At 51.7% G+C, this 26,711-nt stretch overlaps 1 protein-coding gene across 6 annotated transcripts in view; it reads right to left on the bottom strand.

Moving 5' to 3' along the window:
- Positions 1-26,711, bottom strand: part of LOC147303103 (semaphorin-6D-like) — an 86,723-nt gene that overhangs the window by 20,997 nt on the left and 39,015 nt on the right. For 5 of the 6 annotated variants that reach the window (XM_086281433.1, XM_086281434.1, XM_086281430.1 and 2 more), the window contains 15 exons: positions 19,907-20,121; positions 19,548-19,662; positions 18,440-18,497; positions 16,762-16,818; positions 16,584-16,685; positions 12,547-12,637; positions 12,229-12,351; positions 11,758-11,846; positions 11,040-11,129; positions 10,841-10,968; positions 9,872-10,003; positions 9,605-9,760; positions 7,866-8,039; positions 7,652-7,792; positions 6,284-6,361 (listed from right to left, as the gene is read on the bottom strand). In XM_086281433.1, coding sequence (XP_086137559.1) covers positions 6,284-6,361; positions 7,652-7,792; positions 7,866-8,039; positions 9,605-9,760; positions 9,872-10,003; positions 10,841-10,968; positions 11,040-11,129; positions 11,758-11,846; positions 12,229-12,351; positions 12,547-12,637; positions 16,584-16,685; positions 16,762-16,818; positions 18,440-18,497; positions 19,548-19,662; positions 19,907-20,051 — 1,679 coding nt within the window. In that variant the 5' untranslated portion in view covers positions 20,052-20,121. Of the gene's footprint in view, positions 1-6,283; positions 6,362-7,651; positions 7,793-7,865; positions 8,040-9,604; positions 9,761-9,871; positions 10,004-10,840; positions 10,969-11,039; positions 11,130-11,757; positions 11,847-12,228; positions 12,352-12,546; positions 12,638-16,583; positions 16,686-16,761; positions 16,819-18,439; positions 18,498-19,547; positions 19,663-19,906; positions 20,122-25,935; positions 26,708-26,711 lie in introns of those variants that run through there. The other variant, XM_086281435.1, reaches the window with a different exon arrangement.

Here is a 26,711-nt window from a genome sequence, read left to right as displayed (position 1 = left end):
GGAACAAGGAGAGGGAGGAGAGGAGACGACAATCAGGACGGTGAAACATCGAACAAAACCAGACGCTGCACTGCTGGTTACTGTTGCCGGGGAGCTTAATCGGTGACAGGTGATGGCTTGGGACAACATTTAATCAGATTTTGTCACATGGTTCATCTGCAGCGCACGGCTCCGTGCGAAGGCCACAGGAGCTCGTCCAATTAAAGGCAGGAAGGTCGTCCAGCCCGAAGACAGACGGGGACAAGAAGTGACCATGAAACACACACACGCACACAGGCGCACACACACACACAGTATCAGTAAAGCTGCTGTAAATGAAGTCAATTACTTTCCGCTCGGCGTCTCCTGCTCGCCGTTTTGTCCCTGCTGTTTACCGTCTCTGACTCCATCACCACCAGCGCCTCCACCTGACCTTCAAATCCATTTTTAAAGAGGCAACAAATCAGGATTTCACAGCCACACGGGACAAAAAAGTGGAGCGAGTACCGCCGCCACACAAACACCAGTGGGCTGTTAGAAAGATAAAACACGTTAACACAGGAGCGAGTTTCCCAACATTCCCAGTCCAATCACCGCGGCGTGCATTCCTCCCAGCTGTCCGCATCACCGACACGTCTGATGAATCCCAGGAGAGCGTCTCCGTCACCTGTGCAGTTTCAGAGCCTCCGCCCAGGCCATCAGCAGCTTTTACTGACTTCTTCTCAGTTGGGGATCAAAAGTAATAACCTGAAACTACGACATGTGTCACGCCTTCACGTACGCACACGTCCATGATGTCACCGCCTTTACACCATCCGTGTGTGTCCTACGCTCCTCTGACTGTGAGACTGGATCGGCCTCCGCACGAGGACTAAGGTCGTCCACAGCAATCGCTCGGGAGGGTCACGATGGTGGCAGCAGGAATGATCACCATGGAGACGATGCTGAGAGGAAAGCTGGGACGCGTATCCAAGCCGGAACGTACGACCCGCTTTCAGCAACTGTCCTGCCTGCCGCTGTGACTCACTACCAGCCGTGTGAGCGTCCTCTCAGCTGATCTGTGCCGCTCAAACACGCACAGCTAAATAACCAACGGACGCCCGGCTTCCACATCTGTGCACGTGGAGGTGACCCTGAGCTTCAAAGGCCTCAGGTGAAGGTGTGAACAAGAACAGGTTTAATCTCGACGTTAACCGCAGTCGGACAGACGGGCCATCTTCAAACGCTCACCAGGAAATCTGAAATCTGTCAGCAGTTATTACCGAGCCGCTCTCCCAGCGTCCGGCGATCAAAGCTTTTCTTCCAAACAACAAGAAAAGCGAGCCAGCATCGACAGGAAGACGGAGCCGGCACAGAGTTTCCAGGTGTTGGAATCTTTGCCCACAAAGCTGCTGGGTTTGCCACGCCGCTGCGATCTGTGACAGAAGCATCCATCAGCCCGATCGCACCGAGCCCACACCCGAGTTTCATCTGGCACGCGTGTTTCCAGCTCTCTTTACCACGCTCTGCCCGTACGGCCAACACGCCTGCTGGTTGGCAGCTGTCCGGCAGCTGCTCGCTGTCTTACTCTCTTCCTCCGCTTTGTGTCTGATGGATTCATCACTTACTGACAAACACACAAAAAGAGGCATTTGGATGAATGTTCACTGTTTACAACAACATGTGACCAAACATGCAACGCTGTCACAACAGCCACAGAGGGAACACAGCCAGTTTCCTGAGGCGCTGAGACACGCGTGCGCACGTTTTCCATGCTTCCCAAACCTTAAATGAACCGAACGCGTCACCACAAACCATGTGACAACGTTATTATTGCCCAGGTGTGTCAGAGAGAGGAACAAAGGGGAGCACATGAAGAAGACTGCACTCCATATCCCAGAAAGCTACAGGAAAGAGCTCAGCTGAGACGGAGACTGCCTCCTCCACCCGGTGTCAGTGTGTTCACGGGAGATCGACCAGCAGGTGATGGATGCGGCCTGACACCACCTGAGGGCTCCGAGTTCTCCTCACACGTCACCTGCACACACCTGCAGGCCTCTAAAACACGTCGCTGTAAAACGTGCTGTCCACGCTGTGACCTCTGACACCTGTGATCCTCTTCTTACTACATCTGAGAGGGAAGGACGGCGCCGGCGCCTCAGGCGCGAAGATACCGTCGAACGATTCAGCCGAGCTGGGGTGCGATGGACCTCGATGGAACACCTCTGAACACTGAAGCTCAGCCACACAGACCCACAGCGCCGCCCGAGCAGGAGTCCCCTGTAAGCCGTCACACGTGGGAGTGTGTCTGCAGAGCTTCCTGTGTACACAGCGAGCACACTCTCCCTCCCCGCTCAGACCGTCTGCACGCCAGAGAGATAAAACCACACCACCCAAAAAAGTTGGATGAATTATGGAGGAGCGGGCGCTGCAGAACATTCGTTAAACTGAATTTATTATGAAGCGTTTTGCTCTCGCTTCCTCGTCGCTCTATATTTACCTCTGCGAGTGCCACCCCCGCGCTCGCTCCAGCTTCCACCAGCGTGGGCTGAGCTGTAAGTGAGGAGCGAGAACAGGAGGAGGTCGCTATAAATCCCAGCCATGTTCAGGCACCTGAACGCCTCGCTCACCTCAGAGGAGGAGGAGGGGATGGAAATAGACTCCGTCAGTCAGCCAGAAAACGCCGCTGATGCTGAATGGCGTTTTGGTGCTGATGGCGTGGAGGCAGGTCGGGCATGTGCGGCTGAAGAACACAAATGTGTACGTAGGCGCTTTCACAGCATCGCTGTTACATTCACGCCCAGGACGGAAACGCTGCTGGCACCGGCCCTGCCCACCGCTGCCCGGCATTGATGAACGGTCCTCCATGTGACCTTTCCCAGCCGGGATGTCAAACACAGTAGGCACTGCGATGCCGACCAGAGCGATGGTGGAACCATCAGGACTGAACCCTGGACCCGCTCAGGTGTGTCTCCTGCAGGTGTTTGGGCCGTGAGGAGGCCAGAGCCGTGCTGCTTGATAAGAGGTGCAGACAGACTGCAGGAGCAACGTTAATCACCCACCTGAGCGACCCAGCCAGCTGTTCCAGCTGCTGTCGTTTTATGACGTCATCAGTCGTTGTTACAGTAAAGTGGGCAGACCTGTGAGGGTCGCTGATGCTTCATCGATCGTGTTATTGACATGGGAGGAGGGTGGAGCGGCGTGAACATGGCCGACTCTGAGAGCGCCCCCTAAACATCTGAGTGCAGTTTGGATTTTAAACCACACGGATGTTTTCAGGTAACTGGCTCTCTACCTGCCTCCTCCTCCTGCTGTCCTTTTTTAGTATTCTGCAGCTGCTTCTCCATTTTCTGTCTTCACATGGAGTTATATAAGCTGCTAAACTTCCTCTTCACTCATCCCTTCTTCTCCCCGGAGGGAATCTGTTACTTTTCAGCAGAAGTTTGAGGGGCTGAAACTCCTTCAGCTCTGCAGGAACACCTCTGAGAGCGGAAGCTGCAGCTCAGCCTCCGGCAGGTGTGCCGGCTTCAGGCTGCAGAGGTGCTTCGGTTTCAATGAGACGTCCAAAACATCAGCTTCAGTTTCAGCAGAGCAGTGAGAAAATAATGAGACAAAAACAGGCGACTGGAACGACTCAGCAGCAAAACTCTTTCTCTGATCCTCCAGGAAACGACACTCAGCGTCCACATTTCTGACTGCACGTGAACGCCTCGCTGACAACGCGTCAGGAAGACGTTTTAAACATCCTACAAAACACCGTCGTCAGCACAGAGTCAGCGCTGTGGTCCTCCACAGATATCCATCCCCGACTTTAAACAAGACGAACCTCATAAACGCTGCGGTGAGCGGACCAAAGTGCTGAGTCAGAGCGCCGTGAATCTCTCCGACAAACCCGGCTGCACGTCTTCCTGACACAGATCTCTTCCTCTGTCTTTGTGCTGCTGCTCCTCTCTCATCTTCCTCCTTTCCACCTCTTGCATCACAGCTTCGCCTTGCTCTCCGTTTCCTTGCTCGCTTCCTTTTTATCTCACCCCGTCCATTTAAATCCTCTCTGCTCTGTCTGCATGGCAACGCCCGCTGTGTCGTTCACGCTGCTGTGGTGGAGATCATCTGTGTGACTTCCTCTAAACACTGAAACCATCTGTTTGCACCTCCGTCATCACCGCCATCTGAGCAGGACGCCATCATTTCCTGTCAGCTCTATGATGGTCATCATAAATAACCACCTGCAGCGTCTGCGGTGTGACAGCTCAGGACGCCGGGCGTGTGAGTGGACCACAGTGAGGCGCAGCTAGGCAACGAGTCTGCACGGCGACGGCTAAGCAGACCCACAAACTCAACCTGTCTGACACCAGAGCGATAGATCAGGCTGATATTTGATCAATAACACCGATTATGGACGAGTCAAAAATCACAGTTTTCTTCTCTGAGACATGAAACATTTCCTGAACCCCTGCTGTGTGCAGGTATTGGTGACCGTCTCCGCTCGGATCAGCTGATCAGTGTGTTTGTGTGCTGCCAGCGGGGAAGCTGCAGAGCGCCCTCTGATGTGCAGAGCTGTTATCGCAGCTGAAGGGTGTTTCTGAGTTTCACACGTATGTGCAGAGGCAACACGCCTGTAAGCCTCGTCACATCACTCTGTAACATGACGCCTTGTATGCTGTGCTGAATAAAGCTCAGATAAAGTGATTTCAGGTTAAATGATGAGCTGATGTCGTACACTTGAAACACATTGAGCCCGTCTGCACGTTTGCATGGATGTAAACAAATCAGCCGCAGGACGAGTTGGAGGAAGCATGGCGGAGTGCAAACACCCTGCCGGCGTTTTGCTCCCAGGCGAGCGGCTTCCTGACTCGAGCCTTTCTTGTGAAGTGTGCTTGGAGCGAAGCAGAGGTCCCTGCAGACGGCACACACTCACAGGAAACAAATATTCCTGGTGATGAAGAGAGAAAGGCTCGGTGCTACAGAGCACACACTCAAATGAGTGTGAAGGGAAAAATTAGCGTCGGTGTTTCCAGCTAATCCCTGACACTTCCAGAGAAAAAGAAAGTACAAAATGAGGCGTGTTAGGAAAGCGTGCAGACTGTAACCGCGCCGTGCTGCGTTCATCGTCAAGATATTTTCAGTGTTTCTGCAGGAAATATCTGAGTTATTCCACATGTGCAGACCAGATGTTTGCTCAGACTGATCCGACCAGAGCTTCATCTTTACATGCTTTCATCCTCACATCATTCACTGAGCACAGCTTTATTTTGAAAAGCTCCGTTTGCCTTTGTGAAACAAGAACGACTCGTTTCAGGCGCAGATAAGTTCAAAGAACACAAAGTGTCTGATTTTATCTTCAGGACACGCCGAAGCTGCAGGATTCCTCCAAGAGCTCCAGTTTCACAGTTTGGGATGTTTCCACTCACTTCCTGTGATCGTTCTCTCGCCTGCCGTCTGAGGACCCCAGCTGATGATATTACAGCGGCTGAAACACCCCTCCCCCGACCAGCGTATGAAAACAACATCAGATCGATCTGCGGCAGCTCTCGCATCACCGATTCTCCCTCAGCGTTTCACGCGGCGTCTCAAATGGGCATTTTTCGTGGCCGTCCACAGTGCTGCGGGGATTCACATGGATGCTGCAGTTTGTGCTTCAGCCCGACGCCTCAGACGCCGCAGAGATCAGCGTCAGCCTCTCTGATCGGAGGTGAAACGTGTTCACGGCGCAGACGTTCCTCTGACTCACGCCTCTGCGCTCTCTCGAGGAGCCTGCGAGCCTCTCAGCGCTGAGCCGGTTTGTTTGGGGCGGAACGAGCTTCCTGAAATGTTTCACCGGGAATGTCGACAGAGGACCGACTCGGTCTCCGGTTTAACGATGATGACGTCACAGTAAACACTCAGACTGTATATGAAAGATGGACAACATCACCTTGGTGCTGGTATGATGGTTTCTAACAGAAGCAAGCAAACATTTTTCACCACGAGGCTCCAGCAAACACACACAGATACCTGTGAGTATCATCCAATCACAACCCTCAAAGTTCATTCAGCAGACCTGGAGCTCCGCCTCTGGTAGCACAGCAACCTCACAGCAGCCGTGTGATTGGTCAGATTACCACGAATGCTCCAACAGGCTCTAACAGCACCAACACGAGCCGCCTGTGTCACCATCCACCTGTCAGTCACAGAGGCCACGCCCCTCACCATAGACCAAACCAGTTTGGTCTATGGTGAGGGGCCTCCTTTCAGCCTCCATCGGATTGATGGAGGCTGAAAGGAGGCGGAGCAAAGAAAAGGAAGAGAGAGCGGCACAGGCACAGAAACAGGAAATAATACATACTTGAAACCCGGCGCAACGTTGGCGCAGCTCCCGGTCCGAAGCCAGATACAGTATGGGTCACGAGAGGCCAGGCAGGCTCTGCAGAGGGAGGAGAGGAAGAGGAGTTAGAGTTTGGGCTCTTCCTCATCACTCAGTCACAGTCAGACGAGCCTCCCAGCACGCTCTGAGAACACCTGCAGAGCAGCAGGGAGAGCTTTAAACGTCGCTGGCTAATGATCCCCTAAAGCACGGCTAGGGAACTCCAGGCCTCGAGGGCCGGTGTCCTGCAGGTTTTAGATGTGTCCTTGATCCATCGCAGCTGATTTAAATGGATAAATGACCTCCTCAACATGTCTTGAAGTTCTCCAGAGGCCTGGTAATGAAATAATCATTTGATTCAGGTGTGCTGACCCAGGGTGAGATTTAAAACCTGCAGGACACCGGCCCTCGAGGCCTGGAGTTGGACACCCCTGCCCTAAACCTTTAGGAAAGTCTTTCAACAAACACCTTCAGATCTGCTCATCTTCCAGATCTGTGAACTGTTGGAGGAGACCACGTCACCTAAAAGAAGGAGAAGAAGGAGGAGGAGGAGAGTGGAACGTCTTTGTTAGCGTCTCCATGATGGAGACGGCTGGTGGGAGCCTCCGTACGCTGCAGCTGTGTTCACACATCACACGAGCTGGCACTCATTGATCCTGCTCAGTAATTACAAAGACCCAGAGCGTGTGTGTGTGTGTGTGTATGTGTGTGTGTGTGTATGTGTGTGTGTGTGTGTGTATGTGTGTGTGTGTATGTGTGTGTGTGTGTGTATGTGTGTGTGTGTGTGTGTGTGTGTGTGTACGTGTGTATGTGTGTGTGTGTGTATGTGTGTGTGTGTATATGTGTGTGTGTGTGTGTGTATGTGTGTGTGTGTGTGTGTGTTTGTATGTGTGTGTGTGTGTATGTGTGTGTGTGTGTGTGTATGTGTGTGTGTGTATGTGTGTGTGTGTGTGTATGTGTGTGTGTATGTGTGTGTTTGTATGTGTGTGTGTGTGTGTGTGTGTGTGTGTGTGTGTCTGTGTGTTTATGTGTGTATATGTGTGTGTGTGTGTGTGTATATGTGTGTGTGTGTGTGTGTGTGTGTGTGTGTGTGTGTGTACAGTGATGAATGGGCTCTAATTTAGGAGCGAGCTCCATCTCTTCATCGTCTTCTCCTCCGTGTTGATTGGGCTCGTCTCCGTTGTCTCGAGCGCTCACTGAAATATTCACCATGTTTCCAAATGAAGCGTCGTACCTCAGCTCTAATGTCTCTGGATGTTTCAGAGTTATCAGAGTGAGGCCGTTTCAGGTCAGCTGAAATCCAAACCAATGAAATAAAACCAGACTCGCAGCAAGTCTGAGATTTCGTACTTTTTGCAGGCTCCATGTTGGGCGCAGCGGCTGAGCGGCACTCTGATCACACAGCTGCTGAAAGCCACAAACAAGGCGTGATGGTCCTTATCGAGCTCCAGGCCCAGAACCCTCCTGTCCTCCTGACCCTGAACGTTGCACCTGAGCACAAACAGAGACAGTCGGTTAAACAGAGGAACAGGAGGATTCGCCCGTCCTCAGAAGCACGTCTTACTTGGACGGGTTGTAGACGTCGATGTCCTCCAGCAGTTTGGATCCAAAGCTGTCATTTGGATGGGTGCTGGCCAAAACCTTCAAGACCCACCCATCGTCTGAGCCCAGGAACATCACCGTCCGGTCCTTGAAAGGCCCGGCAGAGACATCCACCACAATCTGGGTCAACTTGGACCTACGAGGAAGACAGAAGATGAAATCTTTTCTCTGCGGAGGGAATTCAGACAGTTTTTCTTTACTCTGATGAGCTTGTGATTCTGAGCGAGGTTGTGAGGACAACAGCCTTTCACTCCCTGACCACGACCCTACCCAGAGTGAGGTTCAGGGTTTGGGCTGCTTCTCATCACTGACACAGTATTTCTGCCGTGACTGGGTGAGATTTTAATTTAAAAACACATTTTTGGTATAACTGCTTTAAAAATAGGCAGATTTTGTTTACTGACACAGTCCGTGAACACTTTTCATCCTGCTGCTATTAAAACAGTTCAAACCATGCAGCAGGGATGTGCAACAATAGCAACAATAAAGTGCCATCTTTGCCTCACAGCTTCACACAGCTCCTCCTCTCTGACACAATTGGGGGCTAATCCGGGATCTTGTCCTTGAAATGAATTTCTTGCTATTTTTTATTTTGTATGTGTTTCTTTGGTGTTTATAGAAAAGGTTTGAGCATATTAACTGTGTTTGCATTCATTCAGACGCTGAGTATTAGTCAGACAGACGGTGAAAGAAAACATAAAAATAAGGAAACACAGATGGTTTCTTCTCAGTGCAGGACGTCCATCAGAGGCAGGGAACACAGCAAGGTTCCCGTCCTCAGTCAAAGGAAGTGGAACCTTTTAAGTTTCATATATGGTCGGGATAAAGCTCAAGCCTGTCAAGCATCAGTGTGAATGAAAATGATTGGAGTGGATAAAGACATGAAACATCCTCTGGGGACCTTGATTTAACCACGGAGGGTTCCTTTCTGTTTTTACCTGTTACTGAATCACAAAGACTGTTGGTATGTGAAAGCTTGGAGCGTTGTGGAGCAAAGGCTAATTCATACGCAGAAGAGCCTGATTCCTATTCCAGAGTGATAATTACAATCCATCAGAAACTCATTTGAAAAAGGTCAGAGACTTTCAGAGCCGCCACAGAGCGAGAACTTCCTGTGAGCCGGCGACTAATCAGAGCTGATACCGATGATTATCCTCCAGGCGTTGTGTGGGGACGGTGGAGGCGGTAGGAGCTGCTGTGACTCCTAAACTCATCTCAACAGTGAGGGAGCTCGTGATGGCTCCACAGTTCACCGGCTCGGTCATTCAATGCTGCAGATCACTTTCCTGTTGCGTCGTGTGATAGAATACAATAGAAGACTAGAACAGACTTTATTAATCACCAGTTCAGCTCAAAAACAAATAAGAAAAACTAAGAATAAAACATCCGCAGCAACAGAATTCAGAATTTTGGTAAAAGAGATGAGGAAACCAGCCAGAATGAGCTCGCAGGCTCCATTTACAGCCAAAAACACAGCTGAGCTTTGAAGACCAGGAATGGACTCACCGTGACCACACGATGCCTCCAACACAGCTGAAGCTGAAGCGTTACCAGAGGTTTACTGAAACACTTTCACACATCAGCTTCCACCTGCATCGGGAACGTGAGTCGGCATGGTAACCTGAGCTCTGGCTGTGATCGTTCCCTGAAGTGAAGCTCAATACGATTTGACCAATCAGAGCACTGAACCATTGCTGTTACCTGCTGGACGTCCTGGTGAAGCAGGGCCGGTCGTTGACGGAGGGAACAGCTTCGTCCATCAGAGGATACGACTTGATGAAGGTCAGCGTGTCGTCCGGGAACTGAACAGACGATTTGTATTCTGAAGCCGAGCCGTCGCCTGCACACGTACCGGGCCTGGACATTTAAGAATGAAGCAGACACGTCAGAGCTCGTCTTGGTCACAAACACAAAGCTAACTGGGTTTAAGTAAGCGGGACGGAAAGCAAACTGGGATTTAGTCCTCACCTCGGTCTGGGGACTTGCTCGTCGGGTACGGGAGTCCAGGAGGAGTCGCTGGTCCTCTGCTCTTTGAACTTCCCGTTGAACACCTTCTCGATGTCGTCCATGTAGAAGGCACAGACGGCCGAGCCGGGGATACTGGAGAGAGACGGACGGCACGAGTCAGCAGACCTCCGTCCAACCAATCACAAACACCATCATCAACAATGACGTTCATGGAGCAGAGACAGTACGAGCTGTCTCTGCTCAGTCCAAACTCAAATCATCCAGACAGCTCGCTGAGAGAGGGCGAATGCTGCGCCGCGAGTACTACAGGTCTGTGAAGAAATGTGGGTGGGGAGCGGCGGGAGACATCCAGCACGAAACATGGAAACTGGTCCAAACACCAGCACGCTGCTCCCATCTTAACGGGCCCAGAGCGGCTTTGCATGAATCACAGTTCAGAATAATCCTTCTTTACCTGACACTGGATAAAACAGGCTGTTTAAGCTCCTCCCACTTTAAGCCCACCATCCTGAAGTTTTAAACAGCAGATGGGCGGGGCTTCTGGGTGCCTCATATGACCGTGCATCATTTCACTCTGATATCATGCAGCCAAGATTAGAAAAAACGGTCCTCCAATCACATTCCAGTAACACATTGACATCTCCAGCCTCCCAGCGACGCCCTCTCCTAAACTTCCTGAAGTCCCCTGGTTGTCCCCGGCTCATCCGAGAGCACGTCCTCAGAGGTGTGACCTCCATCACAAACACTGAAAAGCTCCACCAACAAAAATCCACCTCTCCAAAAGCCCCGCCTTCCCAAAATAACGGCCCAATAACTCATCTTCTAAAACCCGCCTGCTCGCTCCGAGTGTCCACACATTTACCGAGGAACAAGGACTTCTTCCCGAAAACACACCACAGCGTTCTCACCTCCTTCTCCAAACACATTAGCTCTGAGCCTAATCAGACTCCACCCCTCACAGCGGCGTACCTGTTGGCCTGAGTGGTGAAGACGCCGACCACGGCGGGTCTCTGGTTGATCTGCAGCACGTTGGTGAGCGACTGGAGCACGTCGAAGTAGAAGAAGGAGTCTCCGGGCACCGAGCAGTTGAGCCGAGCCTGAAGCACACGAGCAGAGCGATGAGACACAGACGGGTAAAGTTCGGCGCTACACGCAGCGTGTTCGCTACCTTCAGGAAGGACGTCCAGTATCGCTCCAGGACTCTGGGAGATCCCCCGTTATCGTTCTTACAGACCCGGGCCACCCGAGAGAACACCACCTGCAGACCGGCGAGAGAACAGGTCATTAAACCACCAGCGCCGTGGTGATGGTCACTTCCTGTGACATCACCTTCACATGAAAGAATACAAAATCTAATTAACTGAACATCCAATCACACGAGGCCTGACACACACACACACACACACACTCACACACACACACACACACACACACACTGGCACACACACACACACACTGGCACACACTCACACACACACTCACACACACACGCACAGGCACACACACACACACACTCACACACACACACACAGGCACACACACACACACACTCACACACACACTCACACACTCTCTCACACACACTCACACACGCTCTCACACACACACACACACACACAGGCACACACACACACAGGCACACACACACACACAGGCACACACACACACAGGCACACACACCCACACACACACACACACACACACACTCTCACACACACACACACACACACACACACTCTCTCACACACATTCACACACGCTCTCACACACACACACACACACACACACACGCTCTCACTCACACACACACACACACACACACACACACACACACACACACACACACACACACACACACACTCACACACACTCACACACAGTGTCACCTTGCCCAGCGTGGTGTACTCCACTGCAATCTCGCTCAGGAAGAAGTAGACGTAGTTCCCGTAGTCGATGGCGTGCAGGAAGTGCGGCTCTGCAGAGGGAGGACAGATTAATCAGCGATCACGTCTGTCACGTGTCACTGTCGCTCTGAGCATCAGCTCATCGCCATGGTTACAGCTGATAACAGCTGCTTTCAACTGCACCGTCACACTACAGCCACTGCACAGTCCCGCGATTGGCTCACGCGTGCGGCGTTTACTCTGGTCACAGGAACGTGTCGCATCCTGGGACAGATGCTGTCGCCCTCGGCTTCGTGGCGTGCAGGTGTGATTCACCACAGCAGAAGTATGCGGACAGCCTCAGCAGGCTCGCAGTGAGCCTCGGCTTCAGCGGGTTTACGTGAGCCGTGCGAGACGTCAGCCACACCGATATAAATGACATCCGAACGTGCGAGCGATGGAGCCGTGACCCACCTCGCAGCCACTTGGAGTCGTATTTGACGGTCCTGAGGACGGGGCGGCCCTCGCCCAGGCTCCTGTAGATGACGGCGTCGCTGGCCAGGAAGTCCGTCATGGTGGCCGAGTAGAAGTCTCCACCTGAGAAACATGGCAGGTGTATAACGTCACATTTTTACACGGGATGATAAAGAAGCACACCTGTTCACCTCCACACATCAAACTCCTTCAGCCTCGTTTGTCCTTGTTTGGACCATCCAACAGAAACCACTTTCTATTTTTCTATGTGTGTGTGCTGGAATAGAAACGTCGCTGACCCAGTTACAGTCGACTCACCAGCGAACAGTCCCACGTTGGACTGACCGGACTCGAAGGGACAGCGAGCCTGACCCACCAGCTCCTCCCCGACCTGCTCCAGCGAGGTCATCTGAGTGTGTGGAGCAAAGTAAAAATACAGATTAAACTACAAATCCCAGACAACAGACAGCAGCAAGCATTCTGTTACTCCCTCGTCTATGACAACGCAGATCAGCTGAGCGGTGACCTTTGACCTGCCTCCAGTGGTAGCAATAATGTATAATGAGTTTCTTTTTGTACTGATGATGTCGTAGCGAGCTGAGAGCGCTCAGCTTGTACTTCACTGTCAGTGCAGCGGCTACGCTAGGCGAATCGGGGCCTCATAAATCCACCCGTTTGCAGGCCTTGAGGCGCCGCTGCCGCCATCTTTGACTCCATGCTCTGACCTTTCTGCTCAACCCTCCCTCTCTCTTCAACACTTCATTCACCTCTGCTTTATTTCGGTGCTTATTTTTCCAGAGATGTCACACACTTTGGATTCTAGCCAATCATTTTACCTTTCCAAGCGTAGTAGGCGGGGCCAGGTACGTACGTTCTTTTAGAGCAGAGCTACAGATTAAAAATGCCCAAGGCGAAGCGGTCAGAAGTCTGGCTGTACTTCACAGCAAAAGATGCAAACTCAGCAGCAACAAGTGCTTTAAGCTGATACTGTGATGCTGTCAAAGGAGGTAACACCAAGAATCTGATGAAACACCTGGCGACACATAGCGTTTTTTTAAAAGCCGAGAAATGCGCCGTATTTGATAGCTTGCTGCGAGACCTCACACCGAGCACATCTACTGCGGGTGTGGTAAATCTCCATCAGAGAGTCAGCGCGCATCGCCCCGTGCGTGGGGCTGGACGGTGCTTATCATTTTGCAGAAAAAAAGAGAATGCTGAAAAGAAAAACATGCGAGGTTTTTGGACAAAGTTTGTTCTCCATTCTTTAAGCACCGTTCCAAAAGTACCGATTTGGCACCGGTATCCAATAAAACCTAAACGATACCCATCCCTAGCCCTGAGTGAGTCCCAGCACGAAAGCCTGGAGCTGGAAATGAGCCTTCAGGGCACCTGTGCTAAAGCTAACAGCAGCGTTGAGGTGATTGGCTGTTTCAGAGCAGTGAGAAGATGAAGGCGCTTCCAGGTCCTCGCTAACAAAACTGCTCTTTGCTGGATGATGAAAGCGCCGCGTGTCAGAGGTGTCGCCTGCTCAGCTCCTCCCAGGGGAACAGAGCGCTCTGTGAGCTTCGGGTGAGCAGGTTTCCTTCTCACCGCCGGAGGTTTCAAAGCACACAAAGCTTCTGCTAAATGGGGTCATTGGCTGTCAATCAAACCGCAGCGGCACGGCGGCGTGATGGGAAAAGAAAATAAGAGCGCAGTTCTGGATTGACACCTGAAATTGTGGCTTTTGTTGTGAAAGTGTCATTAGGTCTCGACAAGGGGTCCCGATCCACCTGACACTTTCAATTAGGATCTGGGGACGCCGTCATGTCAACTCTGCGCTCATTAACCCGACGCTGGTGACGGCGGGGGGAGCTGAGCGGCTGAGAGGATAATGGGCACGGAGAGAACAGACGCACTCAGACACAGCAGCGAGTTGTTAGGAAACAGTGACGGGAAACAAAGGCGGCGCTCACTTTATGCGACTGCGGTAATCAGTCACAGCAGCGCTCAGCAGGAAGCACGGCTCCATTTAATTGACTGGAATTAAAAAATTAAACATTTTAAAATAATAACTCGCAAAATATCAAAGTCATTACCTTCAGTTCATGTCAGAATGACTCACGTCCAGAAGCAGCAGGACGGTGCTCTCACCACTGAGCTGTGATTGGTCCTTTCATTAGTCCTTCACTCATTATTACACATGGACACACAGGCAAACCTGTCTTACTGCTGCACCCGCAAGTTCCAAAAAGGCACCACTTTTACTTTGAAGGGGGACACTCTCCGTTTCCTGTTTGCATCCTTTTTCACATTTTACTGCAGCTGATCGAGAGCCTGAGGCCCTGTCTCAACATGCATCAGTCGGAGACCAAGTACTGCTCCAGTTCAAAGTACGCATCAAGCCGAGAACGCGAAACAGTCCCGGATGTGTTCTCGCTCCGCCCGTTTTATCGAGCATGCATCAGTGGTGACTTGTGTGTAGCTGGTACAGCTAAATATCCCAGAATGCATTTCGTCCCAAACCCAAACGTGGCAATGGCGGACGAGCGAGGCTAAAAACTTTTAAATATTACTCTTTCTGGGTCACAAAATAAACTTTTAAGTTATTTTCAGGCGAGAATGTAGCTGTGTGAACTTCATATATCTGCTCGATTTATCAAGATATCACATATTTCCAAACGCGCTCCGACGTTTTCGGAGACGTCTGTGACCCGCCAGCTCCATAGCAGACAGCGAGGTCGAGGATCACTAGAGCCGGCGAGAACAGCGGACTCCCGGCACATTGTTTACAACCCCCCCACTGAGGTTAAACATGATATGTAAGTCACTTAGCTCACTTCTAAATGTTAATGTTTGGTGTATTTCAGTTTTATTTGTTCCTGAGTAAACCGGTTTGGCTGTGATCAAAGTTAAGCTTCATAACATATTACTCACAGTGAAATTAAGAGGCTCCAGACCTGTGACATCGTTCTCGCCAAGTCCGGACTCGCCGAGTACACGAGCACGGACTCACTTGAGAATTGAGAAAGGGCCTGAAACCTGCGAGTGACCAAAGCAGCTGCCAGCTTTTCAGTGCAGCATCCTCTCTGCAACCCCCACCCACCCGACATCCACCTACCCAACACCCTAACCCATTGTCCGACATCCAAACACCCAACATCGTGCAACCCCACCCGACATCCACCCGCTCAGTGATTCCACACTTGAACCTAGAGGCTGATATGAGCCCACTGAGCTGTGACCTCACAGAGAGCTCGCAGCCATAGCCCCTCCCCCTCATAGTTTAGACATATTTTGTAATTTAAGAACTTTCAGAGCTGTTCCTGCTCTTACGGCTCATACAGCTCTACTCTGAGGACTTTCATCCCACACTAAAGTAATTATAGTAGATCAAAGTTGCTGTTTTTTGACTGTCTGCTTTAGAAATCTGTTTTTTAAAGTGGATCAACAGCGGGGGAAGCACCGTGAACAAACAACAACTTTCTGTTTTAAATTTACAGGACAGTCTGGCCAACGAGCGAGCGGAACCTTCTCTCCTAGTTTAAACGTTTATTTCTTCACTGCAGAGTTTCTTCATCATGTAGGAAACACAGAAACGGCTTCTTCTTCTTCTGACATTCACATATCTGACTCTGACAGGAGGGGGAGTTTCACTGGTCTGGTCCAGTGAAGGTCAAAGTGGGCTGTCCATGTAAAGTGGGTTTGATGTCCGTGCAGGATTGTGTGAAAGGATGCGGTGAACACGTCTCATTGGGATGACTGTAATTCAGCCCTCAAACACGCACGAGAAAAAGCTGAAGAGGGGAAAAATGAGCTTGCCTTTGCTTAATGATCGACTGTCTCATAATCCACACGCAGCCAAATACGTAAAGAAAATTAATAAAATTAAAGTCTAATTAAGAGCTGGAGGAACTCCGACACGCTGCAGTTTAAAAGCTATCGAATTTAATATTGAGCTGCAGAAGGAGAGACACAACGCAGCTGTGAGTTCTTTAAAGCCCCCGCTCCAAGCACGCCCCCGCTCCAAGCGCGTCCCCGCTCCAAGCACGCCCCCTCTCCAAGCACGCCCCCTCTCCAAGCACGCCCCCTCTCCAAGCACGCCCCCTCTCCGAGCGCGTCCCCGCTCCAAGCACGCCCCCTCTCCAAGCGCGCCCCCTCTCCGAGCGCGCCCCCTCTCCGAGCGCGTCCCCGCTCCGAGCGCGCCCCCTCTCCGAGCGCGTCCCCGCTCCAAGCACGCCCCCTCTCCAAGCACGCCCCCTCTCCGAGCGCGTCCCCGCTCCAAGCACGCCCCCTCTCCGAGCGCGCCCCCTCTCCGAGCGCGTCCCCGCTCCAAGCGCGTCCCCTCTCCGAGCACGCCGCCATCTGAAGCTCACCTTGTAGTTTCGGCACGTTGGGTTGAAAGCGTTGGTCCCGCAGGCAAACAGCGTCTCGTCGTTTCGAGGCACCAACACCTTCACGTAGTTGTAGCACTCGTCCTGGAACACAAAGGCAGAGTTAGAACTGTGAGGAAAACTGACGGAGCAGCAGAAGCAGAGGTGGAGGCGAACTCACGCTGTTCTTCCCTCTGACCGTGCACTTGCTGACGTCGTTGGACTTCCACGTCAGCTTCTGAAACACAGGAAGAGGAAAGTGAGGGCGTGATTTTCTCAGCATGTGGGGGACAGAGGTTTGATTAGATGTGAACACGCGTGCGAGGAGGCGGAGCAGCAACAGCTCACACACACAAACCTCAGTCTCAACCACAACACCAAGCAGCCACCTTTTCGCGCTCTCCATCAGCACCGACGTTCTACGCCTAACCCAGCATGCTTCACTTCTCTGCTGCTGAGTCATCGCTCCACAGAAAAATGCGACCTATTTGGGCTGATTTGGGTTTTAAAATAGAAACAAGATGCCTCAGCGTGCAGCCTCGCAGCGAGCATCATTTCACTCACACTCAGCGTGCATCAGAGGCAGCGTCAACAGGTCTGATACCATGCCAGAAATGTAAACACACCTACAGATAACCTCGACAGACAAAAGCCCAGCCTGCAGCTTGAAAGAGGCGGGGCTACGGGCCTGTAAACCCTTTTATTCATGATGGATTTAAAGAAATGGGATTAGATCCCAGCTGGATACAGATTATTCCCGTCTCTCCCCCTAAAAGAACAGATGTGGGCGATCAGCGCCGTGGTAAAACGTGCTAAACCCGACGAGAACACGAGTCCATAACTGCAGATTAAAGCGCACACAGACCGACGTGGTCCTCGCCGTGCCGCTCAGGTCGGAGCACCGATAACGAGAGTAACAGCTCACATCAAAGAGCTGCCGCCGCCCGCCGTCCCACAATGCACCGGGAGGCCCATTACCGTGAGGAGCCCCCGTAACCTCTTCTCTTTGATCAGGAGGACGTGTGCAGATCAAAGGAAGCGCGTCCTTTGTGCGTCACGCACAGTTTTGTTGTGCGCGCTGATATTTACAGCGAGCACCGTGAGCAGGTCAACAGCAGGTCCACGCAGACACCCATCAGCACCAAAGGCTGCAGCGAGCAGCGCGGCACGCTGACATCATCGCCGCTGACGGCCAGCCGAGGAGAAGGAAACATCTGCGGTTTCTGTCTGCCCAACAGAACGTGAGCATCTCTCACCTCCACCTGGCTCCTCTCTCACGCTGGAGGACATTTTGGCGTCCACGTGGAGGGTCATCGTCACGCAGCCTGACACACTAACTTCAAAGCAATGAGCTGCAGCAACGGGAGGAGGAGGGAGCTCGAAGCAGAACATTTCACTCAGTTCTCTCTGAAATGAACTTTTTGTTTCACACGACGCTGCTGGTGATGCTCTTCCACACCCACTGTGACGTGGAGTGCCACAGAGGTCTGTCCTCGGTCCCCTCCCTTTAACTCTGCATGGATAGGGCCAGCTGTGACACTGAACCCACGCTCTGACACGTGAGTGTCGTGATGTGAACGAGGCAGAAACGCACGTATAAGAACCTCTTTGAGCTTCCTGTCAGCGAGCTGCTCGGAGGTCTGCTCAGCTCAGCCTCGGTCTGATGTCTTACAGCTCAAGCAGCTTCATGCTCGGCCCCACACCTCACAGCTCTGACTGCCTTCATGTGCACTCACAGATCGTTGCATTTGTCTTTGAACATTTTATCCTAAGACCGCGTGTGAGGAACGCTCGGAGGCGACACCCCGACAACTCCACGCAGCCATGTCGTTGTGTGTTTACTGAGCGATCGCACTCACCAGCTGTGGGACGACCTCCCCTGAAGCCGTCGTCAGGTTGACTGCGAACACGTGATCCCTGCGGAGGTCAAAGCACAGAGTCAGCCTCTTTAATGGACTACGATCGACGTGCTGCCCATCCAACCCCTCCATGATGCACTTCCTATCAGGAACACTGACAGCTGTTCATTATTATTGATTTTGCTGTTGATTCTAATGTTTCTGATAAAACATATTCAGTGATGAAGTCTCGACCGCTCTCAGGCCATCTTCAAAGGCTCGCCTCAGATCCTTGCGTGTTCGCCGTGTCCTAAAAACACGGATCCTCATGTATGATCTGTGCTCTGCACCACGGTGAGGGATCTTAATAATACTCAAGCTCCAAAGGGCTATTGTGATATTCCAAAAAACTGACGTAAGAACTTCCGTCGCACTTTCTACAAAGACCTGCTGCGTGGCAGAAAGTCCTCGTGACGCTCTGAATGAATGAATTAGTATTTTGGTTCTTCCATGGCTCCGCGGTGTGTGTCCTACTCACAGCCCCGGACTTCATGGATATTTTAATGAGCAAACTAACAGCACAGAGCTAAACGTCAGCTGGGCAGGCTGGAACCATCCGGAGGCCAAAGTACGTCCGACTGGTCACTTCCTGTTTCCAGAAATATTCATTCTGCTGTTTATGTGACAAACGGGAACCAAGATCCTCTCAGAGTACAGCCGACAGCAGGAAACACTGGCAGACGTTCACCTGAGTAAAGGCATGTTCGTGGTCACGAGTCATTCCTGACTGTTGCTGCTCTCTGAGCTGGATTTGATTTTCAGGATCAACAATGAAACCAATTTATGGACAGCAAACGTGAAAAATGTCTCTTTGATTTCCTCCAGCCTCAGGTTTACACTGACAGGAACATCAAATCATCATTTAAAGAGACTGAAACGATTTAGAGCTCACAGGAACACTTTGATGTTCACGTTGAGCCTGCTGACCGACTCACTACTGCAGTGCAGTGTGCAGCTACGGGAAACTCACTATTGTGTCCTCACAGGTCACGTTTACTAGTTTACTCAAGCTGCTGAAAACACACAAGTGTGCGTGCATGTGCGTGTGTGCATGTGCGTGCGTGCCGACCTCGCTGCGATGTACAGCACGTGGTTGATCCGTAGCATCCTCTGGAAGTCCAGGCCCAGCCTCAGCGTGTCGTTGTCCTGAAGCAAACCCTGAAACCCCGGGTACTGAAACGACTCTGTAAACGCACAAAAACATAAACGTGTGTGTGTGTGTGTGTGTGTGTGTGTGTGTGTGTGTGTGTGTGTGTGTGTGTGTGTGTGTGGAGAGCATGCTCACAAATGTGGGTGTGGTCAGTTAAATCAGAACAAACAGGAACACAGCAGAGATAGATTGTCTCTGTCCAATCAGATGAAGGAACGGTTGCTATAGTGATGTGAAACGACCACAGTGGGACATCATCACCATCGTGCAATACTCACGCTCTGAGCTGACCACGCTGATCGGCTCCAGGTCTTTGGGGAAGGGCGTGGTTGAAGCTGACTCAGCCGGCAACCAGGAAGTGAGTAGCAGCAGCAGCAGCAGGGTTGGGGGTCGCCATGGCGACAGCCAACAGGTCAGGGCCATTGCGAGGAAAGAAATGGAAGGAGGAGGGGGCGGTGGAACGGTGATGTCAGCAGGTCATGGTGGACGTCAGCTGTCAGGAGAAAGACACAGAAAGAGGTGAAGGTTAGACAGAGAGGTCAGAGTTCACCGTCTTAGGAGCTCTTCTATGCTGTGCCATGCACGGAACAACATAGAAGAGCAAAGAAGGCAGTTCAAAAAAGCCCCCCCCCGACAGCCAAACCCATCTGTTCTCTGATTGGATTGTTACATTTGTGATTGACATGACATTGACCAATCAGATGAAAGGAAGAAAAATAGGGTCAAAATTCGTACCTGTAACTTGCAGGGTCTTTTTGGCTAAGTCCACACACTAATCTTTTTTACAAGTACAAAATACTTATGACCACATTTTGAGCCCATACTAATGTTCACATGTTGGACAGAGAGGACAGATGGTTTGAAAGAGGAGTGAAAGAAGCATCTATGTCCACTGTGAGCGACCATCTTTGAACAGAGGCGGGGTTTACGACACCAACTCTCTGCCATCTATAATCCAGTTTTGAGATCCTCCCCAGACGCCTTAACACCCACTCACATCCTGGGCCATCTGACCTCAGGAAATCACATGATAGGGTGGGGCCAGGTTTTACAATGAGCTCACCCGAAACTCTGGCTGATTGTGGCTGATCTACCTAATCATGTGATTAGAGGATCATCAAGGGTCCTTTTGTCCCTCTGTGGGGGGAAACTCCCACTAGGTTTATATCTGGGACTCTCCACCATTTGACCTTAGAACTGAAGAAGCTTCTCGGATGAGAGGTGAAACGTCTTCAAGCAACTTAAAGAAGTCCAGACGCTTTTCTTTGCAAGCTCCTTTGACTACGATGACCTGGATGACTGAGAACCTTCACAGACATGTCAGAGTTCACCGCTCTTCAGCCACATCTATAAATCCTGAGGATTAGCATATCGCTCAGCCATTACCCGACGGGCGTTCAATTCTGACTGTCAGCACATTAACACAGAGCTCTCATAGCTGCACAGGTGTGCCGTGTCCACACCACCATCGTTAGCAGGGCGCCCAGCGAGGCTGCACGAGCAGTAACTCCACCCCTCTCTGTTCCTTTTCTCCTCCACTGCTTCATGGACAGCAGCTTTCCATGACTCCTGCTTCATAATAATGCTTCTGTATCTGATCCTGGGCCTCGGAGAGGACACGGTTCATCTGTGTCTGAAAGAAGCTGTTTTAGCCCCTCCCCTTTAACAGCTTGCTTCTGATTGGGTTCCCTTGCAAACAGCAGGTTTGACCAGTAGGTGGATAACAGGAACATCTGTTCTCTGATGTTATCTGATCTCCTGAAGGCCCCACAGTCCCACTGAGGACCTCTGTGTGTGTGAGTGCCTGTTTACATATGGTTGTGGGGACCAACAGTCACTAATGAGGACAAAAATGCCCGTCCTCATGAGTTTGAAGACATTTTTTAGACTCAAAATGTGGTTTTAGTGTCAGGGTTACAGCTAGGCTCTGGGTTATGGTAAGCAGCAAGAAAGCATTATGTCAATTAGATGTCCTCACTAAGACATAAAAACAAGAATGTGTGTGTTTGTGTGCTGCAGGTCAATAGGAGCTGCCGAGGGCGCCCCCTGTAGGCAAGCCCCTCCTCCGCTCGCTGGTGTCACAGTGAGTGAGCATGAAGGTGAACGCTCTCCTCTCCATCACCTCCTCCTTCCTGTCGTCTCCTCACCTCACACCTGACAAATGAAAGGTGGAGAAGGCGGTCCCAGAGGTGACCAGTCCACTCCTCCTCCTCTTTATTCCCTGGCCTAGAAATGAAGGAGAATGAAGGAGGCGTCACTCCCTCCTCCAGTTTTGGATCTGAAAATATCGCTTTTCTTCCTCCTCCTCAGAAACATGATGGAGGCCGCTGGTGCCAACACCTTCCTCGTCTCCATTACAAGGTGTGAGGAGGAGACAGGCGGTAGAACGTGGAGGAGTCTGAGCATGCCCACAAACTGCTCCCTGAGGAGCGAGCGCGTCGCCATGGTCACATACAGCTCACCGTTTCTGGTCATTTCCAACATGGCTGCCATGTAATCAGCCCTGATCTGAGGAAAGCTGATAGAATGATCACTGCATGCATTAGTGCTTCGAGCACCAGGCCACGCCCCACACACGCTGCAGAGGACGAAACATCCAGCGTACAATGACGTGGTGATGGGATGACAGGCTGAGAGAGGAGGAGGTGGCGACCTGCAGCCGGGAGCGCCGGTGATGAAACGGGTTCAACTGACCAATCAGATTCACGTTCAGTCAGAGATCGGAGCTCAGAGCAGCCAATCCAAAGTCAGGAACTCTGAGGCACGACAATCCCAAAACCACGACACAGGACGGTTACAGACGTGTGCGACTGCAGAGGACGGCGATGTGTTCAGGGACCTGTGCATCACAGGGGACACATCAGCTCCAACACAAGCACTGCATGTTGCTACAGATACGTGGCGAGAGCGCGCTCACACAAACAGTAGCTACAGTGAAAATACCAGCAGCTGATCCAGACGTTATCCTCTGCCCTACACTACAGGCCGCTGCATCAAACACATTCACACGGGTGGATTCTGGCACCATCACCCCAACACGATCGCACAAACAGGCATTTCCTCTGAAATCAACACGAATCAAACAGCAGCAGGTAAAAAAGCTCAACATCACAAAAGTGCGACGCAAAAGATCAAAGACGTGAAGAACAGACAGGAAGTCCCAGAGTGGGAGGACGATGTGTGTCCACTCAGGACGCCAGTCATCGTCACTCTGCAGCTCTGCCCAGTTTAAACAAACCTGCTTTATGAGACTGACACCTACATTAGGAGGAGCCCGGCTCAGTCTAATCTCTGGGAGCTGTACCCAGCCCAGGGGACAGCTGGGGCCAACTAGGGGCTGGTCAATTTCAGGACTTGTCCAGGTGTGTCTTTGGGAGTGGATCAGGTGTGTGTGTGTGTCATTCCTTAAATCATTAGTTTGCTGCTCGGAGCCAAAGAAGCCCTCATGTCAATTCTCATTCAGTGAGACAAGCCTGAGACCCCCCCCCCCCCCCCACAGCTCACCTTGGAGATAAGGTGGCTCTATTTAGGCCGTCTTTGAGACATTCTGTCTGGAGCCTCGTCACATTTCCTCACGAGGTCTCTGTGACAGAAACTCATTACTATGCGCACATGGAGGTGTTTAGGTTTGACCCTTTTGACCCTTAATGTCTCTTCCCCTCGAGTGTGTGTGTCACTGTGTGTGTTGTGCTAGTTAAAAGCAGCTGGATGTGCACACCCATGTCAGCGTTTTGTCGGTGGATGAAGGGTGGAGGGCTAAGCTATCAGCTAATGCTAGCAGAGCGTCACACAAGCTGTGTCCCAAAACGTCGGCTGCATCCTTCTCGGTCTTCGAAGGACCCGGCCCACGTAGACCGCGAAGGCCGGATGTGACTGCTGGTAATTAGGCCGGCATTTGCATTTGTTTGCCTCTGCGCTAAATCCTGCTGGGTGCAGGTATCAAGGAAACAGCAGCGCCTCTGTGAAGAAGCAGACAGGAGCACAAATGAGAGCTGCTTTCATTTCATCCAGTAAATCAGCCTCAGCTCATTACCGTCAGCTGTGCCGCCGCCGCCTCCAGCCGTTTATCCTTCAAACGCATCGATATCGCCCAGCAGGAGCCGTTTAAGGAGGACCTGCGTCTAATCCTGCACCCCCTGACTCCACAGGGCCCCTCCGGCAGGTGCTGGTCTGGACTTCACCTCCACCCGTGTGATCCCAGCCCTGTCCTGCTGTCTGGGTCGTCGTCCTCGGGGCACATGGCCTTTCACACTTGTGTACACTGATTTATACAAAGACCACATTCAGATCTGATCGCACGCGATCTGGTTCAGCGGCGTCCCGTCTGACTGATTACACATGACTGCAGGGCTGATCGATACACCGCGGCGCTGCGAGGGAGCAAACGCGCTAACGTGAACATGCCAGTGCTCCCCGACACAGCGACGCACAGCTTAAAGTGTCCATCAGCAGATATTTCATTTCTGATATTTGAACAGCAGCCAATCAGATTTTTTCATATTTGGATAACAGCCGTCACAGAATCCATCTTTACTTTACAGTCTGTGTGCCTCGAGTCAGCTGAGCTCTGCTGCGCTCACGGACACCGGAGATAGGAATCAGCTGTTGACAGCTTCCTGTTTGTGCGCCCATAAATCACCAGTCAGCCGCCCGAGCGGCGGCTCACCTCTGTGGCCCGGTGACGCAGGATTAACCATCAGAACCACCAAAGAGTTTTTAGTGAGACTGGTATCACTGGGGTCGCCTCCCTGCCAGCGGACGCGTTTATATTAAGCTGATCAGTGAGATGAAGCTATACGGTGTGACCACGTGTGTGTGTGTGTGTGACCACGTGTGTGTGCGCGTGTGTGTGACCACGTGTGTGTGTGTGTGACCACGTGTGTGTGTGTGTGACCACGTGTGTGTGTGTGTGTGTGTGTGTGTGTGTGTGTGACCACGTGTGTGTGTGTGTGACCACGTGTGTGTGTGTGTGTGCGTGTGACCACGTGTGTGTGTGTGTGTGTGCGTGTGTGTGTGTGTGACCACGTGTGTGTGTGTGTGTGTGACCACGTGTGTGAGTGTGTGTGTGACCACGTGTGTGTGTGTGTGTGACCACGTGTGTGTGTGTGTGTGACCACGTGTGTGTGTGTGTGTGACCACGTGTGTGTGTGTGTGTGTGTGTGTGTGTGACCACGTGTGTGTGTGTGTGTGTGACCACGTGTGTGTGTGTGACCACGTGTGTGTGTGTGACCACGTGTGTGTGTGTGTGTGTGTGTGAGAGTGTGTGTGTGTGTGTGTGAGTGTGAGAGTGTGTGTGTGAGTGTGTGACCACGTGTGTGTGTGTGTGTGAGAGTGTGTGTGTGTGTGAGTGTGTGACCACGTGTGTGTGTGTGTGTGTGTGAGAGTGTGTGTGTGTGTGTGAGTGTGTGACCACGTGTGTGTGTGTGTGTGTGTGAGAGAGTGTGTGTGTGTGTGTGAGTGTGTGACCACGTGTGTGTGTGTGTGTGTGTGTGTGAGAGTGTGTGTGTCCGTGTGTGTGTGTGTGTGTGACCACGTGTGTGTGTGTGTGTGAGAGTGTGTGTGTGTGTGTGAGTGTGTGTGACCACGTGTGTGTGTGTGTGCGAATGTGAGTGTGTGTGACCACGTGTGTGTGTGTGTGTGTGTGTGTGCGAATGTGAGTGTGTGTGACCACGTGTGTGCGAGTGTGACCACGTGTGTGTGTGTGTGTGTGTGAGAGAGTGTGTGACCACGTGTGTGTGTGTGTGTGTGTGTGTGTGTGTGTGTGTGTTTGACCACGTGTGTGTGTGTGTGTGTGTGTGTGACCACGTGTGTGTGTGTGTGTGTGACCACGTGTGTGTGTGTGTGCGTGACCACGTGTGTGTGTGTGTGTGTGTGCGCGTGACCACGTGTGTGTGTGTGTGTGTGTGTGTGTGTGTGTGTGTGTGAGTGTGTGTGACCACGTGTGTGTGTGTGAGTGTGTGTGTGTGTGTTTGACCACGTGTGTAGGTGTGTGTGTGTGTGTGTGTGTGTGTGTGTTTGACCACGTGTGTGTGTGTGTGTGTGTGTGTGTGTGTGTGTGACCACGTGTGTGTGTGTGTGTGTGTGTGTGTGTGTGTTTGACCACGTGTGTGAGTGTGAGTGTGTGACCACGTGTGTGTGTGTGTGTGTGTGTGTGTGTGTGTTTGACCACGTGTGTGAGTGTGAGTGTGTGACCACGTGTGTGTGTGTGTGTGTGTGTGTGTGTGTGTTTGACCACGTGTGTGAGTGTGAGACCACGTGTGTGTGTGTGTGTGTGTGTGTGTGTGTGTGTGTGTGTGTAGTGAAGTACCATCCCTTGGAGCAGGGTAACTGAGAGGCCCCCTGATCGTTTAAAGCAGACGATGGAGGCTGAATGGAGGTTGGTTGTTGGAGGCTCCGCCCCCTTGGGCCTGTGACTGTTTCCAGCTGAAGTGTGTTGCATTAATGCACGGCGTGTGGAGCGAGCTCACAGCTAATCCACGCTGTAATCGATCTGCAGGGCTCAGATTTGGGCGGCACGGTGACACGTCTGTTAAGCTCTGTGAAATCCTGATGTCACGGCGCCTGAAATCGGCTCTTTGTGTTCTCCTCTCATTTGATGCACGCCGGGAACACGAGGGGAAGCTCGCCAAGCAGCTCCTGGCTCCGGTACAGATCTGCTTCCTATGATTTTGGAGGTGCTGGAAAGAGCCACGAGTGGCTGTTACATCCTCCATGCCTCGAACACAGATACACAAAGAGAAGCGTTTGGCATCGAGCTTCCTGCAGTCTGTGAGCGACAGGACTGGACTGATGTGAGCTTCATCTCTGCTCATCTTCATCATTACAAACAGACTGTAGATGATGATGACGACACGACTGAGCAAGGCTCTGGAGAAAGACTGTTTTTATAATGTTGTATATCTGTTGGTGGACCGCAGACACACCATGTGACGTGAATCATGAAAGCTGTCACATGAGGTAAAAGACTCCATGTGATGAAGCTGCATGCAGAGGACTGACAGCCACAGAGCTCTGATTAAATGAAAGGCTGCAAACGTGAGCAGACACTTAGAGCTCAGCACTGAGTCAGCCTGTCGCATGATT

This window comes from Aulonocara sp. 'chitande type north' Nkhata Bay, linkage group LG22, assembly GCF_057382095.1.
Source record: "Aulonocara sp. 'chitande type north' Nkhata Bay isolate Kocher_YH1m ecotype deep benthic linkage group LG22, A_spYH_male_GT1.1, whole genome shotgun sequence".
Classification (NCBI taxonomy): Eukaryota; Metazoa; Chordata; class Actinopteri; order Cichliformes; family Cichlidae; genus Aulonocara; species Aulonocara sp. 'chitande type north' Nkhata Bay.
The sequence above is the reverse complement of the archived record's forward strand: the minus strand, read 5'-3'. Positions and strand labels throughout refer to the sequence as shown.